Source organism: Euleptes europaea, chromosome 9 (genome assembly GCF_029931775.1).
Source record: "Euleptes europaea isolate rEulEur1 chromosome 9, rEulEur1.hap1, whole genome shotgun sequence".
NCBI lineage: Eukaryota > Metazoa > Chordata > Lepidosauria > Squamata > Sphaerodactylidae > Euleptes > Euleptes europaea.
The window spans coordinates 26160522-26184247 of NC_079320.1; the positions used below are offsets into that span (position 1 = coordinate 26160522).

At 41.1% G+C, this 23726-nt stretch overlaps 1 protein-coding gene across 1 annotated transcript in view; it reads right to left on the minus strand.

Annotated features, from left to right (window-relative positions):
• Nucleotides 1-23726, minus strand: part of COL25A1 (collagen type XXV alpha 1 chain) — a 344124-nt gene that overhangs the window by 79830 nt on the left and 240568 nt on the right. Inside the window, exons 5-9 of the mRNA XM_056855865.1 lie at nt 12472-12531; nt 10296-10403; nt 5875-5910; nt 3261-3287; nt 1040-1084 (exon numbers count right to left, since the gene is read on the minus strand). Of these exons, the coding sequence (XP_056711843.1) occupies nt 1040-1084; nt 3261-3287; nt 5875-5910; nt 10296-10403; nt 12472-12531 (276 nt within the window). The remainder of the gene's footprint in view (nt 1-1039; nt 1085-3260; nt 3288-5874; nt 5911-10295; nt 10404-12471; nt 12532-23726) is intronic.

Here is a 23726-nt window from a genome sequence, read left to right on the forward strand (position 1 = left end):
AAAATAGATGCAAAGATAAGTTTTCTCAGACAGTATGGAAGAGTTTGCTAGTATGCTAAGTGAAGTCTTTATACTAACTTTCTAAGTTGAAGAAACACATTCCTCAAAATTAAAGACAAATCTGTGCTCACATTTTACTAGCGCTACACCTACAGTACAAGCTATTAAAATATTTTCCCATTATTAGCCAAGAATCACATACTAGTTGCTGTAAATGCTGGTGCTACAGACTGCCTTTTCAAACAAAACATCTCAGCAGAAGTAATTTAAAACAATTTACCTACTCTTTAATTTTTTTTTTTGCATGAAAGCTTATGGATTTAGGTAATTAGCACTGTTGTTGGCAAGGGCTCACCTGGTATAACTGAAGTGACTCAGCTATATTATGGCATTCCCAGCATGTTTTAAAGAGTCTGCCAGTGTTCGTGGGAACGACAGATGCATAGTCTTGAAAAGTGTCACAGACAAATTGTTTGTAACCAGCTCTGCCAACAGTCCCAGTGTTGAAGAGAAGCACCCCTGCTGTTTTAGTAAGCGGTCCCTGTTGAATGCAGGCTGCCAGTCATGGTGGACTGGGAAACAATTTGGTGGTGCAGCTCAGACATTTGACTACCAAACCATTTCACTGGTAACCGAAGCCAAGATCATTCCTTTCCCCAGTTAGGTTTATTTTACTTCTCTAGCTCACTTCCCGCCAAGTACACTTGTTTATATTTTTAGATACATTTTATTTTCATCACAGTCACAGCTTACTAGATTGCTTATCAAAAGACTAATTTCCATGTTCCTAAGATGCAGTGATTTCAATTAGATTTATGTGCATGTAGCAGTGTGCTGGACTGCAGCCATTTTTATTACACATTGTTTATTGTTTTTAGTATCACAATGTTTATATTCGCTGGCTAATCCAAACTTGATTTATCTTACTGTTCGTTGGATTTTTCATTTGAATGCTTAAAATGGCTGATTAACCAAATGTGCACAAATGTTATTTTTATTGCGACAAAACACAGAATGAAACATTTTATCTTGAACTCACCTGTTGTCCATCCATTCCTGAAACACCAGGTGCACCAAGAGAGCCCTGCAGAGAACAATAGAATCGGGCTTAGTAAAATATACCAAGTATATAACAAAAAACTCATTATACAAGCAAATGTTTAATTTATAACCTCTTACAACTGTTTTGCTTCATTCAACCTTTTAAATTTTCTGTCAAGCTCACAAGTTCCAGTTCTAAAATATAACCTACATGTTTATTGCTATTTACATAACGCTTGTGATTTCTATATAACATTAAATATTGCACAGAAGCAATACCACTTACAAGCACCTAGAGTTGCCAACTCTAAGTTGGGAAATTCCTGGAGATTTTCCTGGAGTCTGGGGAGGTTGAAGTTTGGGAGATGAAGGAGCTCAGCAGGGATGTGATGCCATGGAGTACACCCTCTGGGGCTGCCAGTTTATCCAGGGGAACTGATCTCTGTAGTCTGGAGATAGTTGTCATTCTGGAAGAACTCCAGGCCCCCAAACTACCCCTCCCCCTTTATTGCTTGCAATTGTGTGAAGGAAGTGACTATGATTCTAAGTTGGGGGGAAAGTACCCCTCCCCCCTTTATTGCTTGCAATTGTGTGAAGGAAGTTACTATGATTCATTCCTATCAACAGCGACATCTTTGATGCTTTGAAGATCTAAACTGAAAAAATTCCCTCTTTAATTGTGAAAACATAGCAACCCACAGAAATGTTATCAGTTCAGTGGTTTCAATCAACATTTTAAGAAGTCCATGAAAAAAAGAAGAGAAGAGGTCAGGGTTGAGACTTGGCATTGAGAAGGGTATTAACAGTGGAGAAAAACCTATTACACACGATTTCAAACTGCTTCTATGGACTCTTGTGTGATGCTCTTTATGGATTTTCAGTGACAGCTTAAAATGTAAAGAAAACAGCCATGCAGTATGAGCCAGCACGTGAGCAGGCCTCAGAGAAAATCGCCAACATCTTTCATTTCCAAACAATTTCTCACATTGTTCCACAAGTGACTAAACATCTGTTCTAAAATACCTACTTCTTTTAAATGAAAGAGGAACAGGAAAAGTTTACCAGTGATAATATACTTTTTGCAAACATTCTAGCCCCCCTCAGCAGTCTGTAGATGTACTGTTAATGTTACTGCAAATGTATTGTAGTTCAATACTATACAGACGTTGTAAAATTACTTCAGTCTTAAATCCCAAGATTTTGATTGGCTTAGATTGCAGGAACTGCAAAGTATTGCACTATTAAGAGCAGCTTTAACATCTGCACTCTTATCAGTAGACACTGCTAACCAAGTGATATCCATTGCAACCCTACCTCTGAACCTTGATTTGTGTTGTAAGGATGAAGACCACAAAAGAATATTTGAAAAGAAAAGTTAGCTTGTGACTAGAAACAAAAGGGTAATACCTTTCCCACCGGCAATACTGCTCATTATTCTTTACAGCTTCTTTGACCTTCGTCTCGAACACCATGTTTTATGAAACACCTATTTAAAATATTCTATCTTTTAAAAATAGATTTTAAAATGCATCGGCTAGGGTAAATTTCTTTTTCTTGGAGATAGTGGGATGTTGGTTAGTCACTGGCAAAAAGCCATTCCGTTTTTGTTTTTTTAAAATTGCTGATATATTTAGTATCGGCCTAATGGCGCAGAGCATAAATTGTGGGTTCTCTCTATCTAGCTTTAGCCGTCAGCCTTGATGAGTGTAAGTAATACTGGAAGCATTCACAGGAAGTCAGCTCTCAGGTTACTGTAGAAATAGGAAGACACACAAGCCGGCCACCAACCATCATTTATCAGAAACACCTAAAATCCTTTATTTCTCTTGGTCATTGGGCGGGGGGTCATATGGGAGTGATCTACTTGAATAAGAACACATCTCCCATACGAAACTCTAGCCACACTTCCCACAATGTTTTAAATTTGGTTTCATGATTTTACTGGTGCTCGAATAAGAAAATTATAGTAACCTTTTAACCTGCAAGTTCAGCAGATGGATTGAAAACAGTCTTGCTTGGCATCGTGGAGGGAAGCTTGGTGGCGGCGATGGAAATTAGGGATCTCACATTCTGTGGCTGTATTTTGGGAAAACAGCGCTCACAGACTAGACTAACTACTTCAATGTGGTATACAGTAGCTAATTCTTTTCATTCCTAGGGCTTGCAATTTGGCTCTAGCGAGTGTAATCACTTTCACAGCACTGTTGTTTATACTTTACCTTTTGTCCTGGGGGCCCCTCAGGTCCCTGAAAGGGGAAAACAATTAGCATTATAATGAAGCCAATTTAAGTTTAAGTGACCAATTAAAAAATGTCCCATTGTGCAAACTGTGCTAAACCGGACCCAAATCAGCTGACATTTTGCACATCAAAGAAAAGTAAAACATTTTTTTCCTGGAAAAGTACGACAGTCCCTTTTCCCACTCTTTAGCATTAGCTACATACTAGACGGTTCAGACTCTTCCTTTCTTCTGTTCTGTCTCTATCTTACCTCGACTCTAGTTCTTTGATACCCACAAATCTGTCCCTGGCATAGCAGTCCACAATCCTCCCCCCACAGTTCGGGACTTCATGTAATCCTGAAGGAGCAATTTGGTGCTACTGAAGTATGTTCAGACTCTCAGATCTGCTGCCTTCTTCTTGTCACTGGAAGAGGTGATAGCGTATTCTTTCTGCATTTCCAGACTTCTGATTCTCAGCTCACCTGCTCCATTTTTTCAAATGGTAGACTCCACCTAACTTCACCCCTTCCCTTCATTGTTTTCTCTGGGAGTTTTCCAGTTTCAATCAAGTAACTGTGAGAGGGGCAAAGAACTCTCCTTCCCCAGTGGTACAGCTCTTATTTACATTGTAACCCCCCCACATACAAACCCAATAACTGACCCCAATGTCATGTGCAATTGTGTCCAACGACTGGCCAAAAGTAAGCTTAACAGCTGACTGGGGATTTAAATAACTAGGGCTGTCCACTCCTAGTCTGTCATTCTACCACCTGTATCTCAGTGGCTCCCCCACCTTTTCTGTTGTTTGCTAATGGAGAATGTAAGGAGTTAGAGGATACAGCAATCTTTTGCATATACGTCTTGCTTGACTTGGTGGTGAAATGAGCATTTATATCCACATTAGAATTGTTGTGCATGAACTTGGAGGAGGTAGTTAAAACTGCAATGAGTGATCTAAAAGTGTATTTATATCAGGATTTCAAGAAAATCTGTATGTCTTGCTAAATATTTTGCCTTTAAAATTAAGCCTTTTAATGAGAGATAACACTAAGTGATTGTAACTAACTAGTACACATTCCTTAATTATATATTTTGCTGAATCCTTGTGTTATTTGTATAACTTTTCAGCACAGTGGTTGCCCCCAGCTCTTTTGCTAGGATGCACCAGTTGAAATTAAAACCTCTCCAGGAAATCAATTTCAACATGTATTAATAGTGATAAGGATAAGTACTCCTTATCCTACAAACTTCTAGCACACTGATGAGCTTGGCTGAACAGCATCCATTTCCCCTTTAAGGGATTTATCCCTTAGAACTGGGTGTGTGTGTGGGGTGTGTGTGTGTTAGCATTCCAAGCCATGTGAAGCCTTTGCAGATGATCTGTTCATGATCTATTTATGAGTTTCTCTGCTGTTCCACCTTTCAACAGACTTCCAAAGAACAATGGGATTGCTGCTATTAATACACCAAGGGAGATAGCTTAACTGGATAGTTAAATGGCAGTGGGTATGTACATTATTTCAGCATAACCTGCATCTGCGAGCAAAGAATCTGTAATCTTCTCAAATTAATACAAAATAGACATTTTGATATCATATTTATGTTTCATTATCCCTGGGTTGTTTGGCAGTATTTCTACCCACACAACCAACTGTGAGAACTGGAAACCATCATTAGTAACATAGCTAAGATTGTTATCAATTTTGAACCCAAGTTACTAGATGTCAATGACCTTTATAAAAACGTTTGGCAGACCCTTGAATATGAGAAACATGCTTAACAACTGCTGTGTTTTCTTATAGTCTATTTAAATGACAAAACAACATTGAGCTTCTTAACCAAAACCAATTTTGAGGTGGGGTGATGGTAGGGTAGGGAACCCATTGGAAATACAAACATGAGCCCTGAAACCAGAAGCTCCAATGTAACAATCTATTCACAGGCCTCCTAAAGGACTAAAAGACAATATACATTGTTAGATCCAGACTAAATTTTCCAGTGACAGAATGCTAATTTCACGTCTCCCCCTTCTCACTACAGCCCAGTGATCTCCACAAAAGACTGTTCCCGGGGAATAGGGAACCATGACAAATGACATGAGGGCATCTGCAGTAGGAAGGGGAAATCAGTGGTAATTGCCAATTTAGTATGGATCCGGCCCATAGAGATAGATCCAAACCATGGAGTGGATTCCAGCAGCACATTTTCAACCAATCATGGGACAATTTCTTTCAACAATCGACCCTATGGTTTGGATCCAGCCAATCATATTTGTGAAGAAAAAATAATTTTTGTGCCATCCCATGTGTTTATGAATAGTATGTTACTATAAATTACAATCTTTCCAAAAGACAAGAAAAAATATTTGAGTTACAACTTCCTCTTCCATTTGTTGGAAATGGAAGATAATTTTTAACTTTTTATTAAGGATATTGAAACAGAATGCTAATGTCACCTTTCCTAATTGGTTTTGCCAAATTATATAGCATGTAACTCCCCTGGGTTTCACAACTGGGGCTCAGTATACTGCAGCAAAAAAACATGTATAGGAAAAGGAAAATACAAGATTTCTTGTGGATTGTTCCTGGTAAATTGAAGAATTTAGTACTTACCATCAAGCCTGGTTCCCCTGGCTTTCCTGGCTCTCCCTTCAAGAAAATGGTACCAAAATTAATACTATTATTTACATTCACATTTTATATTCAATTGTCTCTTTATTATAGTGCAATAACATACCTATTAATGCTTAAGTGTATGTTTCATGATGAGCTATTATATATTATATATATTTCATATAAGTGGTCCCTGGTAGGCTTGAAAACAATGCATTTTAATCTGATAAATAGGTAAGGATCAAATATCCTGATTCTCAGCCCTCTAGTTTGCCACAGGAAATGCAGACAAACTTTACATTAAGTACTAGATGGTCGCACATACAGCAAAGGTTGAGTCTGTGTTGCATTAAGTTTGAAGACCGGGACTTTTGCTGTTCGCACAGTTGTAGTTAATTATATTCATTCCACAAGGTACTCCATGGCTAATCCCTTCCAGCCAGTCTTGAAGATCAAAAGAAAACTAGATTTCCCCCCAAAATGCTCTTCCTGTATTGCCATCCTTACAGATCATTAAGGGAAGAAGATCTCTGCTCTCCTAATGGTATAAACATTTCCTTCATGCTCAGTTAATAATGATGATGTTTTATTTTTTTCATGTTACAGCTGTACTTTTATACTATACTTGCAGACAGAACAACAGATCTAGGGAGTCATCAGATTTCTTCCAAGTATGTATGGGGCAAGTTACAAGGTGCTAAGATTTAAACTAACGATTAAGGTCCTCTAAAAATAATTTCTGTAAATATGCTGGGTTGGATCTAACCAGCTTTTCTGCTGTTGAAAAAAGAAGGCGGGGTCCACCAAAAAGGCTGTGCAGAGAATCATGGGCCCTGCATAGACAAAAGCCATGCTGGACAGGGGCTGTGGTATGGCGAAGAATTGAGCAAGATATTGACAGAAAACGCTAGCTCGATCCAACCCATTGAGAATAGGTTAAGAGAACTAAAATGAGGGCTTTCTTTCTTTTTCCACTTCTTTTGAGTGCTTTTGCAACTTTTCTATGTCCCCTACTCTAGTAATATACTAGGCACTAGGGGTGTGGTAAAGTTGAACCCCCAAAAACCTTATTGGCAATTTGTGGGGGGTGGGTACTGGGGGGAAAAATGGCAGCTATTACAGGGAACCGAAAAGTGGATCCCAAATACTTCTGAATTTATTCGGCATTTTTTGGGGCTGCTTTGGCCTTGCCGCCATTTGCCCCCTCCCTCCCCCTTACCTGTCGGCTTAGCCCTTGCTCCCACCGTCACTTCCGAAGTCCATATGGACTTTGGAGGCAGCAGGTTGTGCAGGACTGGTCTCAGCAGAGCCCAGCGTCCAGCTCTGCGCCACATATTTTTCGGGTTTGGGTTTAATAAACCCATTTTTTTTTTATTATTCAAAAAAGCTGATATCAGGATTTGGCTTGGGAGGGGGGGTTTCGAAAATTTCCAGGCTTATTAAACCTGAACCTGAAAAATACTGGGGGGAAATGATGCACAGTCCTACTGGGCATTTCAAAGGGGAAAAAAACTGAAGCTACAAAGAAATGCTAACTATGAAAACAGAACTGAGTCCTTGTCCTCCACCAGCCCTGACTCATGAGCCAGAGCAGTTGGTGGCAGGCACTGGACAAATGCTATATGCAGTCCTTAAGATCACACACAATTAAGACATGAGAACCTATTTACTTTCCATATGTGGCAAACATCTAAACATTAACACTGTGTGTTGTTTTTTTACCCAGTGATAAGTTTCTTTTAATTAATGTCTTCTAGCAAATGCTCAGAGACAGACAGAACCTCCCTCTACCATAACAGCTACCTTAATGCAAAATGCAAACCTTGTGGAACACATAACATGTGCCATGGACACATCCTAACCCTTTGGTTGCCTCCCCATTAGGGTTGCCAACTTCCAGGTACTAGCTGGAGATCCGCTATTACAATTGATCTCCAGCCGATAGAGATCAATTCCCCTGGAGAAGATGGCCACTTGGACAATTGGACTCTATGGCATTCAAGTCCCTCCCCTCTCCAAACCCCACTCTCCTCAGGCTCTGCCCCTGAAATCTCCAGGTATTTCCCAACCCAGAGCTGGCAACCCTACTCCCCATGGGATATGATGGAGAAGGGGTCCTTTCTCACTCCTTTCCCTCTCCTCTCCTCTGCAGCGTGCAGCATGAACCCAGCAATTCCTCAGTGGCCCCCTTCCATATTCCTTTTAAAGGCATAGTTGCAACCTAAACATGTCTGACAGTATCTTCCTCATCTCTCATTGGCATCCTCATGAGAGGCAGGGAACTTGCCAAGCAGTCAGGCCCTGCCACTGCAGTCTCAGCTGAGCTGCCACCCATCAGCTGTGAATTGGTTGGTGACTTTTTAAAGGGACCTCTTGCCTTTGAGGCAAGAAAATTTATTAAATATATAACATGTGCACAAACCCTTAATGGGATGAGGCTAGGGTTGCCAATAGCAGGTGGGACTCAGAAGTACAACTGATCTCCAGTCTACAGAGATCACTGCCCCTGGAGAAATCAGCTGCTTAGAAGGGTAGAAGGGTATTATACCCTTACTGAGTTCCTTCTTTTTCCCAAACTCCACTCTTTCAAGGGTTCATCCCCAAATCTCTAGGTATTTCCCAGCCCAGAATTGTCAACCCTAGGTGAACCAACGCCCTGACCTGGATGGCCCAGGCTAGCCTGATCTCGTCAGATCTCAGAAGCTAAGCAGGGTCAGCCCTGGTTAGTATTTGGATGGGAGACCACCAAGGAATACCAGGGTTGCTGTGCAGAGGAAGGCACTGGCAAACCACCTCTGTTAGTCTCTTGCCATGAAAACCCCAAAAAGGGGTCGCCATAAGTCGGCTGCGACTTGAAGGCACTTTACACACACACACACACACAGGTGAACCAACACTGAAAATAAGCGAATCAGTGTATGTTTCAGAGGAAAAGGTTAGACACATACTAATCTTCACTGAAGAAAATGTCCACAAGCATAAATGTCAAACGCTTCTGAATAAAACGTTAAAAGACATTTTCTTAGTAGAATTCTAAATATCAGGTTTGGGCTTGACCAACATTAAAACCATAATAGTGGATTTTTAAAACTTAATTATTGTGGTCTGGGTAAGTCCTGCACAATGCTTGTGTTCTTTTCCAGAAGAAATTCACTTCATAAATGTGTAAATAAATAATTGATCTTGTTCAGAAAGAGAACCTTTAGCATTAATTAATAACAGAACATAGATACCATTCAGCAAGAGATACTAAAAGAGAAAAAGTCTGACAGAATAATTTTTCTACATCTTACATTGTTTAATGGACTATTTCCTTATTGCATGCCATCTTAATATTAATTTGTATGGGAAATTTGAAATAAGATCAAAAAGCAACATACTCTTTTTTTACTTGCAAAAATGAAATCCACGTGGTTCTTGTAGGTTATCCGGGCTGTGTAACCGTGGTCTTGGTATTTTCTTTCCTGACGTTTCGCCAGCAGCTGTGGCAGGCATCTTCAGAGGAGTAACACTGAAAGACAGTGTCTCTCAGTGTCAAGTGTGTAGGAAGAGTAATATATAGTCAGAAAGGGGTTATATATTACTCTTCCTACACACTTGACACTGAGAGACACTGTCCTTCAGTGTTACTCCTCTGAAGATGCCTGCCACAGCTGCTGGCGAAACGTCAGGAAAGAAAATACCAAGACCACGGTTACACAGCCCGGATAACCTACAAGAACCAATGAACTCTGACCGTGAAAGCCTTTGACGAAATCCACTTATTTGAAAACATGTTTTTAAAATTTATTGGAAGCAAACTACTTGTGCCATGACTATAAAGTGGCTTGCAAACATTCCTATTATGAGAATGTTAGACAGCTATCCATGTTCCTTTAAAAAGGTTTCTGTGCTGAAGCTAGAAAGCCAGAAGTCCATAGTACTATTGCTTACATTGGTATATTCAGATGTTCACATTATACGTGCAGGGCCATATCACATGTTCCAACAAAATGAATCAATATTTTGATTTATTATTATTCAATTTATACCTCGCCCTCCTTGGCACTGCTGGGCTCAGGGCGGCTTCCAGCAATAAATACAATAAAATAGTACAGAGACATATAAGCGGTATTTAAACGTACGATAAAAGCTTAAATACTAAACCCTTATTAATAGAGATGGCGCCTTCTCTCAATGACCGGCTCCTACAGAATATCCTAGCCAAGGAGCATACCCTAGAAGAAGTCTTTCTAAGGTTACGATGTTGCTTTTATTGACCTTACATCTTTATATGTATGGGCAGTCTGTGATTCTGTGGTGCAAAACTATTGTGTCTGGAAATTTTGATGTGTTGGTGTGTGATTGGTCAGTCGACCGTATTAATAAACTTGACTTGAGTAAGGTTACGATGCTAATGCTGAATGACAACTGTGACTCACCGGCACACCAGGCATCCCCCGGGGGCCATCCTTCCCAGTATCTCCAGGTGGGCCCCTTGGTCCTGGAGGTCCAGGTGGCCCAGGGGGCCCAGCTTGTCCTTGGTCTCCCTGAAACCAGCCAGTAAAATCAGTGTTAGTGAGCAGCATTCAGATTGAACTTAGCATACGGCCTTCAATTGTGCAAAGCTTGATAAAAAGAGCTATTCAAGGAATGTTCACAATGGGCCAAAACAATTTAAAACATTTGTTAAAAGAATGTTCTTGATCCAGCTATGTGTGGAGCTACCTACCATGCTTAGCTGCACATCAAGATGGTTGGTGCTGTCACCTACATGGAGGCAGAAGGCATTGGATTCAGTGCCATCAGCTATCCCCAAACACCACCTATGGGCATTGTTGACCCTGACCATGCCAGCCATCTTTTACAGGGCTGTGCTTGAGGTTCCTGATCCAGTGACAGATCCCGTCTACGTGCACACGCCCAGAAAGCTGATGGAACTTAGAATAATGTGCACACTTCCGTAAAGTTAATTTTTTTTGGCACATGCAGCTTAGAATCCAACAGGCAGTGTACATGACATCTGTGATGAAGCAAGCTTGCACAATTTCATGATGTGCAGCTTGATTTCTGAAATAAATATACTGATTTTTTTTTCCACAAACGTGTAAAATTCCACAGTTGTATTTCTGATATTAAAGTGCTTATTTGACAGTCATGCTCATATTAAAGGCCGAGTATGGTAGGTGGTTATAAAACTTTCAAGGCAGCTTACAAGACTGGTTCCTAGCAAGTGAGAATTCAAAGGGGGCACTGAAATATAACTGCCTTGCTGAAAAGCCTTACAGTACTTTTCATGTTGCAAATCAAACAGCAATAATATTTAATCTCTTTTTAGCAGCCATTTTATAACGACAACTGAATAACAACTTTTACAACTTCTGCATATCCATTTTGCAATAATTTAATCTAGCTGGGTAATGTAGCATTAAATCACATTGACTCCCCTTCAAAAATACAAAGTTTCTTCTAATGTCCAGTAAAAAGCTAGCGTAAACCAGTTGGTATAATGAATCATTCAGCGTTTAGCCAAGTTCCATTGAAGTTTCTCCTTGCTTTTTCCAAACAAGGGGAAAAAATCAATTTCATTAACAACTATGTAGATTCAGCAATATTTACAATTCAGTAATCAGCTTGGCAAGCAAGAGCATAGCAAAAGGTGCAGAGAGAGATTAAGCACTACCTTAATGAGGCGGCGTTTAATGAGCTGCTGATCAGCAGAGAGAAACCCATGATTGATTTTAGGAAACACCATCTGATCAGGCAGGTGAGGTCAAAGGTTGAGGTTCAGAGGTGAAAGAGTTGAAGAATAGACATCAGAAGGCCCCAAGAAAGAAATAGAGAGATATATACATTAGACTTGCAATTGCCAATCTCATATCAAACTGGTGCTTGTGTCTGTCAAAAGAATCTATGCCTTCTTTTAAAAGATAGGATATAAAATTTTCATTATATTGTCACCTTGTGAAAGGAAAAGCAACAGATGTCAAACTGACTTTCAGCTATTTCTTGGTGGCTGTGGTTTTTAAATTTCTTCACCATTCTCCAATGGATACCCTTCGACCTTTATTCTGCTTCATGAGCATAGATTCCAGAGACAAAGCACCAGTTCAGCTTTTAGTCAGACTTTCTAGATAGCATACTGTGTCATGAAGCGTGGTGTCATTAAAATGGTATCCCGAGTCTGCCACTCTGTCGATGGCTTAAATGATTTCTGCTTAATTCCCAAATGATTCAAAGCAGATAAACAAGTGTTGGGGATTACGGTAAACTGCTCATACATAATGGTCCAAACGTGCATGTTCTCATTAAGGATTTGCACACTGTTGTGACCTTTTCAGAAAGGAGAAATAAAATGTGTATTAAGAGAACATGAGACTGGAGGGTGGTGGAGGTTGTCATACACTGAGTGATCCTCATCTCTCTCCATACATGGACAGCAATCCCCACTGATATTAGTGTGGTGCAGCAGGCACCCAAGAATTAAGCAGGGGAGTCAGATGTCAGGCTTGTGATAGGTTAGATGGATTGAGCAGCTTCCAGTAGCAAGCCAGTTCTTCACGACACTCTTATGCGGATACAGAAAGACTGACTAGCTGGGACATGTCAGTCACAAACCTTGACGGTGAGGATCTGATTACTGTGAAGAGCGGCAACTGTGGGGAAGCCTGGAAGACCCTAGGGACACACATGGTACCGAAATAACACGACACAAAACGTCACACAGACCGACAGTTTAATAACAGACAACACAGATCCTTCTATCACCTCCTTGGTCGCTGAGGGCACCGTGTCAGAGATGTAGCTGATGTTTACCACAACTATGGCAAACTCCCAGAAAGTATAAGGCCACCCAGAAATAGAAAATATTTCTCAGGCAACAACTGCAAACATTTGTTAGCATTTAGTGCATTAACTGGCAAGGGAGTACCCAACTTTCCTTCTAGTAGATGCTAAGATCTGTCTACAGAGCTGTGTAGACAATAACCCTCTACTTCTAGAAGACTTACAACCGATCTTTCTGTATCGTTATTAATTTTTAATCTTATTTTAAGTATATAACACAAAGAACATAAAGTGACAATATGTATGCACAGTAATAAGACTGGACATTTGAATATTGCTGGACCAGGCGTATTAACAGAAGAGCTTCAGTTCAAAATTCAGCACAAACAGAGTTATTTTCCTAGGTTTAGAGCAAAGTTCATTTCTCACCTTCTCCAGTGGTTGACTCTTATATTTTAAGGTCCTTACATAGTCAGATAAGGCCATCAGATGTGAGAGGAGAATTTTGCATCCAACTTTTTATGCTTTTGTAGTGTTGCAGTGGAGGATTGAATGAGGTGGGTAAGGAAGATGTGGGCAGACCTCTAAGCAATGGTCAAAAATTGTTTCTTTTACTGTAATAGTTTTTAGAGTAGAGAACATTGCCACCTATCTGTCCTCTTATAAATAGCACATTTTAAGATTTTATTAACCAAAATTGTCCGGAAAAAGGACTTCTGCCTTGAGGTGCAATTCATAAACATGTGTCTTGATTCTCCTTTCATATCAGTTTGAGCTAATATCTGTAGCTGAATTAACTTTGGTTGTATGTAGGGTTACAAACCACCAGGTGGGGCCTGGAGATCTCCTGAAATTATATCTGATCTCCAAACTACAAGATTAGTTCCCCTAGAGGAAATGGCTACTCTGTAGGGTAGACTCTATGGCAATATATCTCCTCCAATGTCCCTCCCCTCCCCAAATCCCACCCTTCCCAAGATCTATCTCTAAATCTCCAGGGATTTCCCAACCTGGAGTTGGCAATCCTAGTTGAATGGCTTTTCACCTTCTTCTGTTTAATGAATGGGTATTTGTACAATCAAAGGGACTGCTATTAGTTTGGTTATTTCTCTCTAAGAAAAAATAATTGCACTATATCTGTAACTTTTGAAGACTCAAGAGAGACATATAGTGTTTTAAAAGGATCCGTTCAATGTTAAGTTCATATAGCACTATAATACTATATTTAGAGTAAAGTTCATCTCTCGCATTCCTCAGTGGTAGAATTTGAGTGTGTGTGAAATCCCAAACAGGTCTACTCAGAATCTGCCTCAAGTCTATTTAATGGGGCTTACTTCCAAGAAAGTGCTCTTAGGATGGCACTGTGTATATTTCCCCTTTCCTTCTCCAAGTTCAGATAGACAAATAATGATGGGTAATTTTTTTCTAAAAAACTATACACATGGAATTAGTAACTTTTTATTCTAAATTATATGTTCTAGAATATATGTTCAGTTTCATTTCTTATGGTAACGTGCCAAAGCTTTTACATCTGTGATTCATTAGTTCCTCTCTGTGCATTGTTTAGCTCTGTAAGAAAATACAATTTAGTTCATTTTGTCCTATATGCTCATTTTACTTTCTCATTGATTGCGTCGGAATAAAAATGACCCCATCACCATTGGTGTATATAATGTAATTTACAAAAAATTACAAATGGGGGCAGGAATTTGCCTCCAAAAGGTTGAGGAATGCATGGCATATAGAAATGCAAAAGTCTAAAAACAAGGTGTTAAGGTGGTTGATCAATCTGACCCAAACTACAATTGCTATTCAATTTAAAAGCACTTCCATCTGCAGAGGATTGATCAATTTTATTAGATTTATTAAAAAAAGATTCTTCAATGGGTGGAAAGTATTTTAATTTTATTCTAAAAACAGAACTGAACAGAATTCAGAGGTCTTTTCCACATGGGGACAGGCCAGTGTGATTTCTCTCTTGCTGCTCCCACTGCCAATACCACACAATGGCAAATGGACTTCCATGGGGCAGTTTACCTCACAATTTCTCTGCTCCCGTTCCCCTATCAGTTGTCATTCCGCCCCCAAAAAAACTTCAAGCAGAGCGGGTTTGGGGAAAGATCAGAGACCTCAGGAAACCCCAGAAGGTGCACAAATACATCATGATGATGTGGGGAAACGGGGGGGGGGGGAACCCCACCAATTCCCAACATTACCAAACACAGGGCAAATAACCCATGTGGAAAAATTCAGAGATTGTCAATAGTTGAGAAAACATAACAGACTTGAACCGTAATGGATGATAACTACCAGTGACTAACAGTGACCACTAATCTGGTTCAGGCAATGCTGTTGTATAGGAAAAAGGGAATCTCCAGCAACTGGGGAATGAACTATAGGGGATATCCATCACTTCATGCCTGGGCTGGCCACAACTGAAAACAAAATGATAGATGAGATAGGTCTTGTTCTGGTTAGGTAACGCAAGACTTTGACCTTATACTCACAGTTGTACAACTATCAACTCCACTAGCTTCACTAATAGTGCATTCCTAAGGAGACTTACTCCAGTCTAAGGCCATTGAAATGAATGGGCTTAGACTGGAGTAACTTTCCTTAAGAATGCACTGTAAGCCACTTTACTGTCTGTAAACCAGATAATCAAGCATGGAGACTCATCCTCACGCCATCTTCTACACACAGCTTAGAAGAAAGACAAGGTTTGGGCAGCACAAAATCAAAGACTTGCCAAAAGCAAAAGGGGACTTACTATAGTTTATGCAGCCACCTCTCCTGCTTACAGCCTTGTACCCATCCCATACCAGAGTGTCTCCCAAACGTCTGGAGTAGGTTTTCTGCATGAGACTGAGGAAGCTGCTGCAGGATGGAAGGGGCAGGAAAGCCTCATTTTGTAAGCTATGAGTTCTGCTCATAGTTCTCTAGATTCTGCTTCTCTGTTTATAAATGCCCATGGAACAGTTTAAGATTCAAGGGGACAGACCCAAATTCCTTCAAATGTCACACAGGATCATGAAGCAGACCTCTTGGATTGGACAATGAACTCTTAAATGTGTTTAGCTGACATTGCAGTCAAATATATCAGGCTTTTCTACTTGCTTGTATCTGATCATCGCTATATTTTAAAACTTTACATTGGATCCACACTTCTTCTAAAGCAGCTTGCTTTGTAAGCTCAAATGTTGCTTGTGCAAGAATAAGGGGGGCAATTTTTGGCCATTTCCTCTCCTTGCTGTAGCCCCTCCCCCAATGCTGCTTGACACTGTTCAGGAGTGTCCCCTAAATCTCAGCAGCAGTTTATGGGGTAGTAGGGGAAAGGGGAAACTGACAATAATGGCTTTGTTCCATTGTTTGGAAATCTGTATCCAACCCAAAGAGAATCAAGCTATCCAGGAGTCAGCATAATATGATTGTCATGACTAGAAAAGGCCATTATTTGTCTGAAAATCTTTCATAATTCTGGAGCCAACCAGTTTTTCCACTGGTGAAAAAGTGGGGAGCGGGTCTTCTTTGACCACTAGTGTTGCCAACCTTCTGCTATTACAACTGATCTCCAATTGACAGAGATCAGTTCACCTGGAGAAAATGGCAGCTTGGCAATTAGACTCTATGGCATTGAAGTCCCTCCCCTCCCCAAACCCTGCCCTCCTCAGGCTCCACCCCAAAAATCTCCAGGTGTTTCCCAACCCGGAGCTGGCGACCCTATTGACCACCCCAAAAAGGGCTGTGGTAGGGATCATGGGACCTGCATGGATAAAAGCCCTTATTACAGGGGCTGTAATAAGGAGAGGAGCTGGCTGAGCAAAAAACAAACCCCAAAACTGACTTGATCCAATCCATGGCTTCCCTGCTTATTTACAGCAAAATTATATATAGTAGAATAAAATGTATCTGTATACACACACATATTATGCTACTGCATACTATATACTACAAAATATATACTCTTGCCAACATAGTGGAGAACGAGCAGTCTGTCGCCTATGCATTTTTGCTTCTCAGGGCAAAAACAACAAAGTCTGCTTTTCCTCTTGACCCTGCTGCACAAGTTTACATACGCCTGCGAAGACACGGCAAACAAGACAGGAATTACCACCTACTGCTTGCTTGTACTCTGCACATTTACAGCCAGCTGCTACTATATCACATCGAATCACTCCGGCTGCAGGCCGGAGTGATCCTGACACATTATACAATGGCCTCACCTCCTTGTAGCCACCTCCGGCTCTCTAATTAATCTCTCAGACCAAGCATTCATTATTCTACCTGCTTGGGAGAATAGTGTCCTGTATCACTCCCTGTACAGTGCCAAAGGCTCTCAGCGGGAGCTTCTTTATACAATCCCTTTTATGGCAACTGCTTTCTCCATCAGCAGCCAAACTAAAACAAACTAAATACACCACAGAGTATGATAAGGCCAAAGGACCTTCTTCCTCCAAACATGTGCATTCAATATAAAAAGCCCTTTAATTTTAATATAGAGTGTATCACTGATCGGAGGCTGTGCACAGAATGATCTAAGATGAGATGGATGAGATTCTGAGAAAAAAGAAGTTTATTTCCTTTGGGATGCTCCCCCCCCCCCCAATAAATGTCATCCAGCAATCTATTTCCACTCACCTTGTTGGCGGTGAACAAACATTAAACAGTAATATTTTATGTGCATACACAATTGAGACATTTTTTAAAAAAAATTATACTGTAAAGTATGTACAGTCCCTTGCAATGTTACATTGTCCAGAAATTAATTAGTTTGAAAAATGAAACTCTTTTGTGCAAATATCAGGGCAATCCTAAGGGGGGGGAAGGGTTGTGGAGGTGGCATGAACCTGGCACCAGTATAAGTGCCACATGGGCACTAACGCTGGTGCTAGGCCACTTACACTGGCACCAAAGAGCGATGTGGGAGCACCATGCATGGGTGCCAGTGCAGTCGCGGCAGCAGAGTATCTCCGGCGCAAGGGCTCCCACTGGTACCAATGGGGGAATTCCTGGCTGGTGTGAGCTTACACCAGCAAAAATGGTGGTGTAGCCCGTGAAACTATATACAGTATTTTCCAGGCTTTGGGGAATTCTCCTGTGCAGCTTGCTTGCCTCGGCACAGCAAAGCACTCAGGAGGTGGTGTGGGGCCACCATGGCTGCACTCTCCCTGTCAAAATTACCCCCCCTTTTTGTATCGTGCTGCCCATAATGAAGATGTTGAGCAGCATCCCACCCACCACTACAAAAATCCCATATTATACCTGGTGTCTGTTAACTGCCACTCTTTGGGTACATTCTTCATTCCGTTGCGTACCAGCCTTAAAATAAATTCCTAGTTCTCATTTTGTATTGATGTCTTACCATTCCGTTTTATCGTTTTGCTTTACACTGTCTTGTTGTTTGGTGGAAAGGAGGCATGCATTTAAATAACTGTAAGCAAATTCTTAGAAAAATGTCACGCAAGACACTGGTGTGGAATGATGAATTAATAGTATTCCATTGTCTGTATTTTATAAACTATAAGGGGTTGCTCTCAAATAACGTGTTCCTAATAAAGTCATGCTGGCGACTAATAATCATCTCATGTTCTTGTCGGTGTTGAATTGTTCTAACTAGAATTGTGATGGGAGTAGAGGGTCACATTTAATGAATAGCATACGTCCTCTGAAATATCCTACCCTTCAGTGCTTTTGGATGTGTGTGCAGTTTTTTTCCCTCTGCAACCCCCATAGTGGTCTTTTGGGAACTTTCTGGGTTTTTTTTTTTTTTTTTGGAAGGAGTGCTATAGAAAGATGTTATGCCAACTCCCTTGTACCTGACACTCAGCTGGTGGGGACTGCTCCACAGTGATCAGCTGCAGCCTTGGCATCATTTGTTGTTTTAAAAAGTCGCTCTTCTTCTTAGTTAATGGTGATGTCATCACACAATCAGATCTGGATATGCGATGAAGTAACCGAACATGAAGCTAGCTCGGGGTGAAGGCATTGCCTCTTCAGGAAGTACTGCCCTTACTCTGAGTTAGTTTTGTTTGTTCTCAGTGACTTCAACACAATGCCAGCTCAGTTTGGCTCTGGGGTATTACTGTAAGATTGTTACAAGGGTGAAGAAGGGGTATTTGGCACTAACACTGCAGCTGACTGGAGCTATAAACAACAGAGAACTGAAGCAAAAAAGGGTGTCTTGGAGAACTTCTGGGAAACCTGTTCAGCCTCCATCAAGAACAAAACGTTTCTCCGTGTGTGTTAAGTGCTGTCAAAGCACTTCCGACTTATGGCTACCTAGGAATTAATGACCTCCAAAACATCCTATTGTTATCAGCCTTGTTCAGGTCTTAAATTTAGCCTTATTTTTGATATTTCTTCTAATCCTTCCTTCCCACAATACTCACTGGTAGAGAAGTTATTGGGATGTGGAATGGTATAGTATCGTCCAACCTCATCAGCCCTTGGAAGCTAAGCTGGTTCAGTACTTAGAAGGGAGACCTCCAAGGAAGACTCTGCAGAGGAAGGCAATGGCAAACCACCTCTGCTTAACCAGGCACTTACCTTGAAAGCCCCACCAGGCGGTGCTATAAGTCAGTTGCGACTTGATGGCACTTTACAGGCACCCAGAGAAGTTATTATGCAGGTGGGCTGATTTTCGCTATGACTTTTTCCCTCAAGTCAAATCTTTCATTGGACAATCTCCATGATACAGCTGGTTCTATGGAAGGATAACACTTTTATCCCACCCTTCTTTTGAAAAGCTCAGATGGTGCACATGGTTCTCCCTCTACTCCACCAGAAAGAACCCTCTTAGGCTGAGAGGAAGTAACTGACCCAAGGTCATCAAGTGAGTTTCATGGTGAGGGTAATTGGAACATGAGTCTCTCCAGTACTCGTTTGACTTTCACCACTGTACCGTCTAGCTCTATGTTTTACAACAGGGGTGGGGAACCTTTTTCCTGCCAAGGGCCATTTGCATATTTATAACATCAATCGGGGGCCATACCGGACATTGATCTCCCTGCAGGGGTGGGGGTGGGGGGGAGGCTAGGGTTGCCAAGTTCCTCTTCGCCATGAGTGGGAGGTTTTTTGGGTGGCGCCTGAGGAGGTCGGGGTTTGGGGAGGGACTTCAGTGCCATAGAGTCCAAGAGTGGCCATTTTATCCAGGGGAACTGATCTCTATTGGCTGGAGATCACTTGTAATAGCAGATCTCCAGCTAGTTACTAAAATTTACAAGGTATGCCTAAGCAGCCGCCGCCCATTTGGATAGGACAATTCTGATGAAAACTGTGTCCAGTATGGATCAGAAGCAAATTGAACAGATCATTCAAATGACTAGGTTTCAACCTTAGCTCCTAATCCATAAACAAGGAATGTCAAAGGGTTGTGGTGAAGATAAAAGAAATACAAATCTTGGAGCCCTATTAAAAATTCTGCACCAATTATTCATTCTGTTTTATTATTTAGCCACTGATTCATTAGAGCCAATTGCTGGAGAAACAACAGTTAACCATACAAAAAAAAAATTAAACTAGAGAGTTGTAACTGGTTTACCATAGCAAAAGAATCTGTTTAATCACTCAAGTTAACAAAGGTTAAGATAACAGAAGAAAGTTCTGAATGCCTTCGCTTTCTGGAACTTAATCCCTCCTGCTGAAAACATTTGAAAGATGCTATCACTTGCGTGCAGTCTCAGCTGTTAAAAAAAATTACTTGGAACACACCATGTGGAGAAAATAATTTTATGAAATAGTTAAGTATGCACCCTGTGCGGCTTCTTATTGCACCTAGATCCCCAAACTAATTTAAAGTCAGCTGCTGGATAATGATTGTGAGACCTGATAAACACTAAATCTCTCCTATATCAGCAGTGAATGATGGTAGCTCTTTATTATCATTTGCAGAAAAAAAGATGGCAAATTGATTAACATACTCCATTACAGCCATTTAGTGCACACTCAAGGTCTATTTTCATTAATTACTGCCCAACCTCTGGCTGGACAATAAATCTTGAGTGATCTTCAGGTGGCAGAGCACTTTGTGTGAAAGTCATTTTGAAATCTGAAAAGGCTGCTAATTTTTTTTTCTCGCACAGAGTACAGCTGAACAGAAGCTGAGCATGGGGATGGGACTGGTACTCAAAATGTCCTTTTAATTCTTCTTCCTCAGTCTATGAGTAGTAGAAACCTTTTCAGAGACTGAAGGCAATAAGGATTTACAAAAGGAATAATAATTGCAATATATTCAAATACATGAAACTCGAGCTGCAGCAGTAACAGCTATTCTGTGATAACCCGAATTCAATTTGTATAAGAAGCAGTGACAGAGGTCAGAGAAAGCGAAATACATCCTGCCATAGAAACAGAAAGATAAATCAGCCTAAATCCCCTTTCAGGTGTTCAAAAACTGTGGCTAGTTGTGCGCATGGAAGGGGAGCAGGATTACACCTTTTCTCCCCATTCCTGATACGCTGATATGAAAGTCTGAACAAAGCCTTTGCATTCCCTCACCCATCTGGGAGTGGACATGTTCATGGAGGATAGGACTATCCATGACTACTAGTCAAAATGAATACTAGTCATGATACATACCTATTCTCTACAGTATCAGAGGAGCATGCCCATTATATTAGGTGCTGTGGAACACAGGCAGGATAATGCTGCTGCAGTCGTCTTGTTTGTGGGCTTCCTAGAGGCACCTGGTTGGCCACTGTGTGAACAGACTGCTGGACTTGATGGGCCTTGGTCTGATCCGGCATGGCTTTTCTTATATTTATTTTAGCAATAAGTAGTATATACATCCGACAGCCAGCATGGTGTTGGTCTAGGAACTGGGAAACCCAGGCTCAAATCCCCACTTGTGTCATGGAAGCTTGCTGGGTGATCTTGGGCCAATCACACACTCTCAGCCTTGATCCTGGCTGGTATTTGGATGGGAGACCTCCAAGGATACCATGGCCATGAGGCGGAGGTAGGCAATGGCAAACCATCTACTTTTTTTTTGCCATCAAGTCAGCTGTGACTTGATGGCAAAAAAAAGTATATACATAGGCATTACACAATAATATTGTTATGTATTGGTATATTATGAATATTCATATATATGTTATACATACATACATATATTCACATAACATGTTCATATATATTATGTTATCTAGTCCTGTAAACTGCTCATACACTCTGTGTCATTCATGCCCAGAATGACCTCCCTTTCATGCCTACCTCATGTCATCTGGAATCCTGGCTAGAGAACCATCACAAACTTTATAAACAACAGTAACAGTAAATGAACACATAACAATATTTGACAGCCAAACTCCTTTTCAGCTTACCCCAGGCAGACAGCCTTAACCTGAGCCACCTGTTTTGTGGCTTGACTATAATCTGAAACTGAGTCTGCAGGAGGGGCCAGGTGAATGTACCTTGTTCAAACTCCCTTCAAACACTTGAGGCAAGCTCCTGACTTTTGCTCGGTCTTTTCCAAAAGATGCTTCCAACAAAAGATCCCTTCCCTTCACACAATCCCATTGTTTGGCCCTGAAGGGTGTTGTGGAAACATGGATTACTGGGCTACTGCTTTTGGGAGGTGCTGTGAATTCCGCTGGAAGAGCCCAGAAGCTGGCAAGAGGGAATAAGATGCCATAGTAACTGGATATGCTGGGCTGACACTGTGCCAACTGAGTTAAAGTATGCACAGAGACCAGCAGTTGCTGAGATGCTAAATCCATGTAGAGAGGCCTGTAGGATTCTGATGTATGAGGAATTAATGTTACATAAAACCAAACTGCACAGGATCCCATACACAAATGGGATCCCTAGATCTGTGTACATGCATAACCATAAAAAGGCGTGCTTTTCCTAACACCCTTGCATAGAAAAAGGTATCTGAAGATCTCAAAATTCATTGGTGTCTGCTGACAGGGGCAAGAAACAGAGGTCCAGTTGTCAAGCTGACACCAGTAACTCTGACAAACAAACATGTTCAGTACAGTATAACCATAACAGTCCCACGGACTCAAGCCAAGTTATAGGGGATGCCATGGGGAACACTTGTCTGATGCCTTATAGAAGGACTTTATGAGAATGTGGCCTTTGTCTCCTTGGAAATGAGACTGGGTATTAATTAAAATGTGTAAAAAATAGTATCCATGGCTGCTTTCACACCAAGGATTTTCCACGTTTCAGCCACCCAACTGGTTCATCTCCCTCCCCCCACCCAGTTCTACATTACATCGTCTTCTATGCATGCCCAACCCGTTCTTTCTACATTAAAAATCTGCTTTATTTTAAACTTGTAAAAAATAGTATTTGCTGGGCAGGATGCTATTGGCTGGAGCAGCTTCTCCTGATGGAAGGGGAACCGGAATAATGCAGGCCTTCAGTGAGCCGCTAGTCAGTTACTCTTTTCATTTGTTGGTGACCCTGAGGGGCCAGTCCCTGGCAACAATTAGCATAAAAGAGAATCTGTCTTTCCACCAGAGGGGAGGGAATCAACAGAGGCTATGCATATATGAGCTTTTTAAAAAGGATATTAAAGTTATGTCGGTCATCTGCTGAAGCTGGAGGGTGAGAGATTCAAAACAGATAAAAGGAAGTATTTTTTCACACAACGTATAGTTAAATTGTGGAACTCCCTGCCCCAAAATGTGGTGATGGCTGCCAACTTGGAAGGCTTTAAGAGGGGAGTGGACATGTTCATGGAGGAAAGGGGTATTATACTAGTTAAAATGGATACTAGTCATGATGCATCCCTAGTCTCTCCAGGATCAGAGGAGCATGCCTATTATCTTAGGTGCTGTAGAACATAGGCAGGATGGTGCTGCTGCAGTCATCTTGTTTGGAGGCTTCCTAGAGGCACCTGGTTGGCCACTGTGTGAACAGACTGCTGGACTTGATGGGCCTTGGTCTGATCCAGCAGGGCTTTTCTTATGTTCTTATGCTAAATTTATTGTATTATTCCCATCCAGCCTTACTTAAACAACAACAGAAGATAATGGCCATCTGTCAGCAATGCTGATTCTATGAACTTAGGCAGTTCATGAGAGGGAGGGCATCTTGGCCATCTTCTGGGCATGGAGTAGGGGTCACTGGGGGTGTGT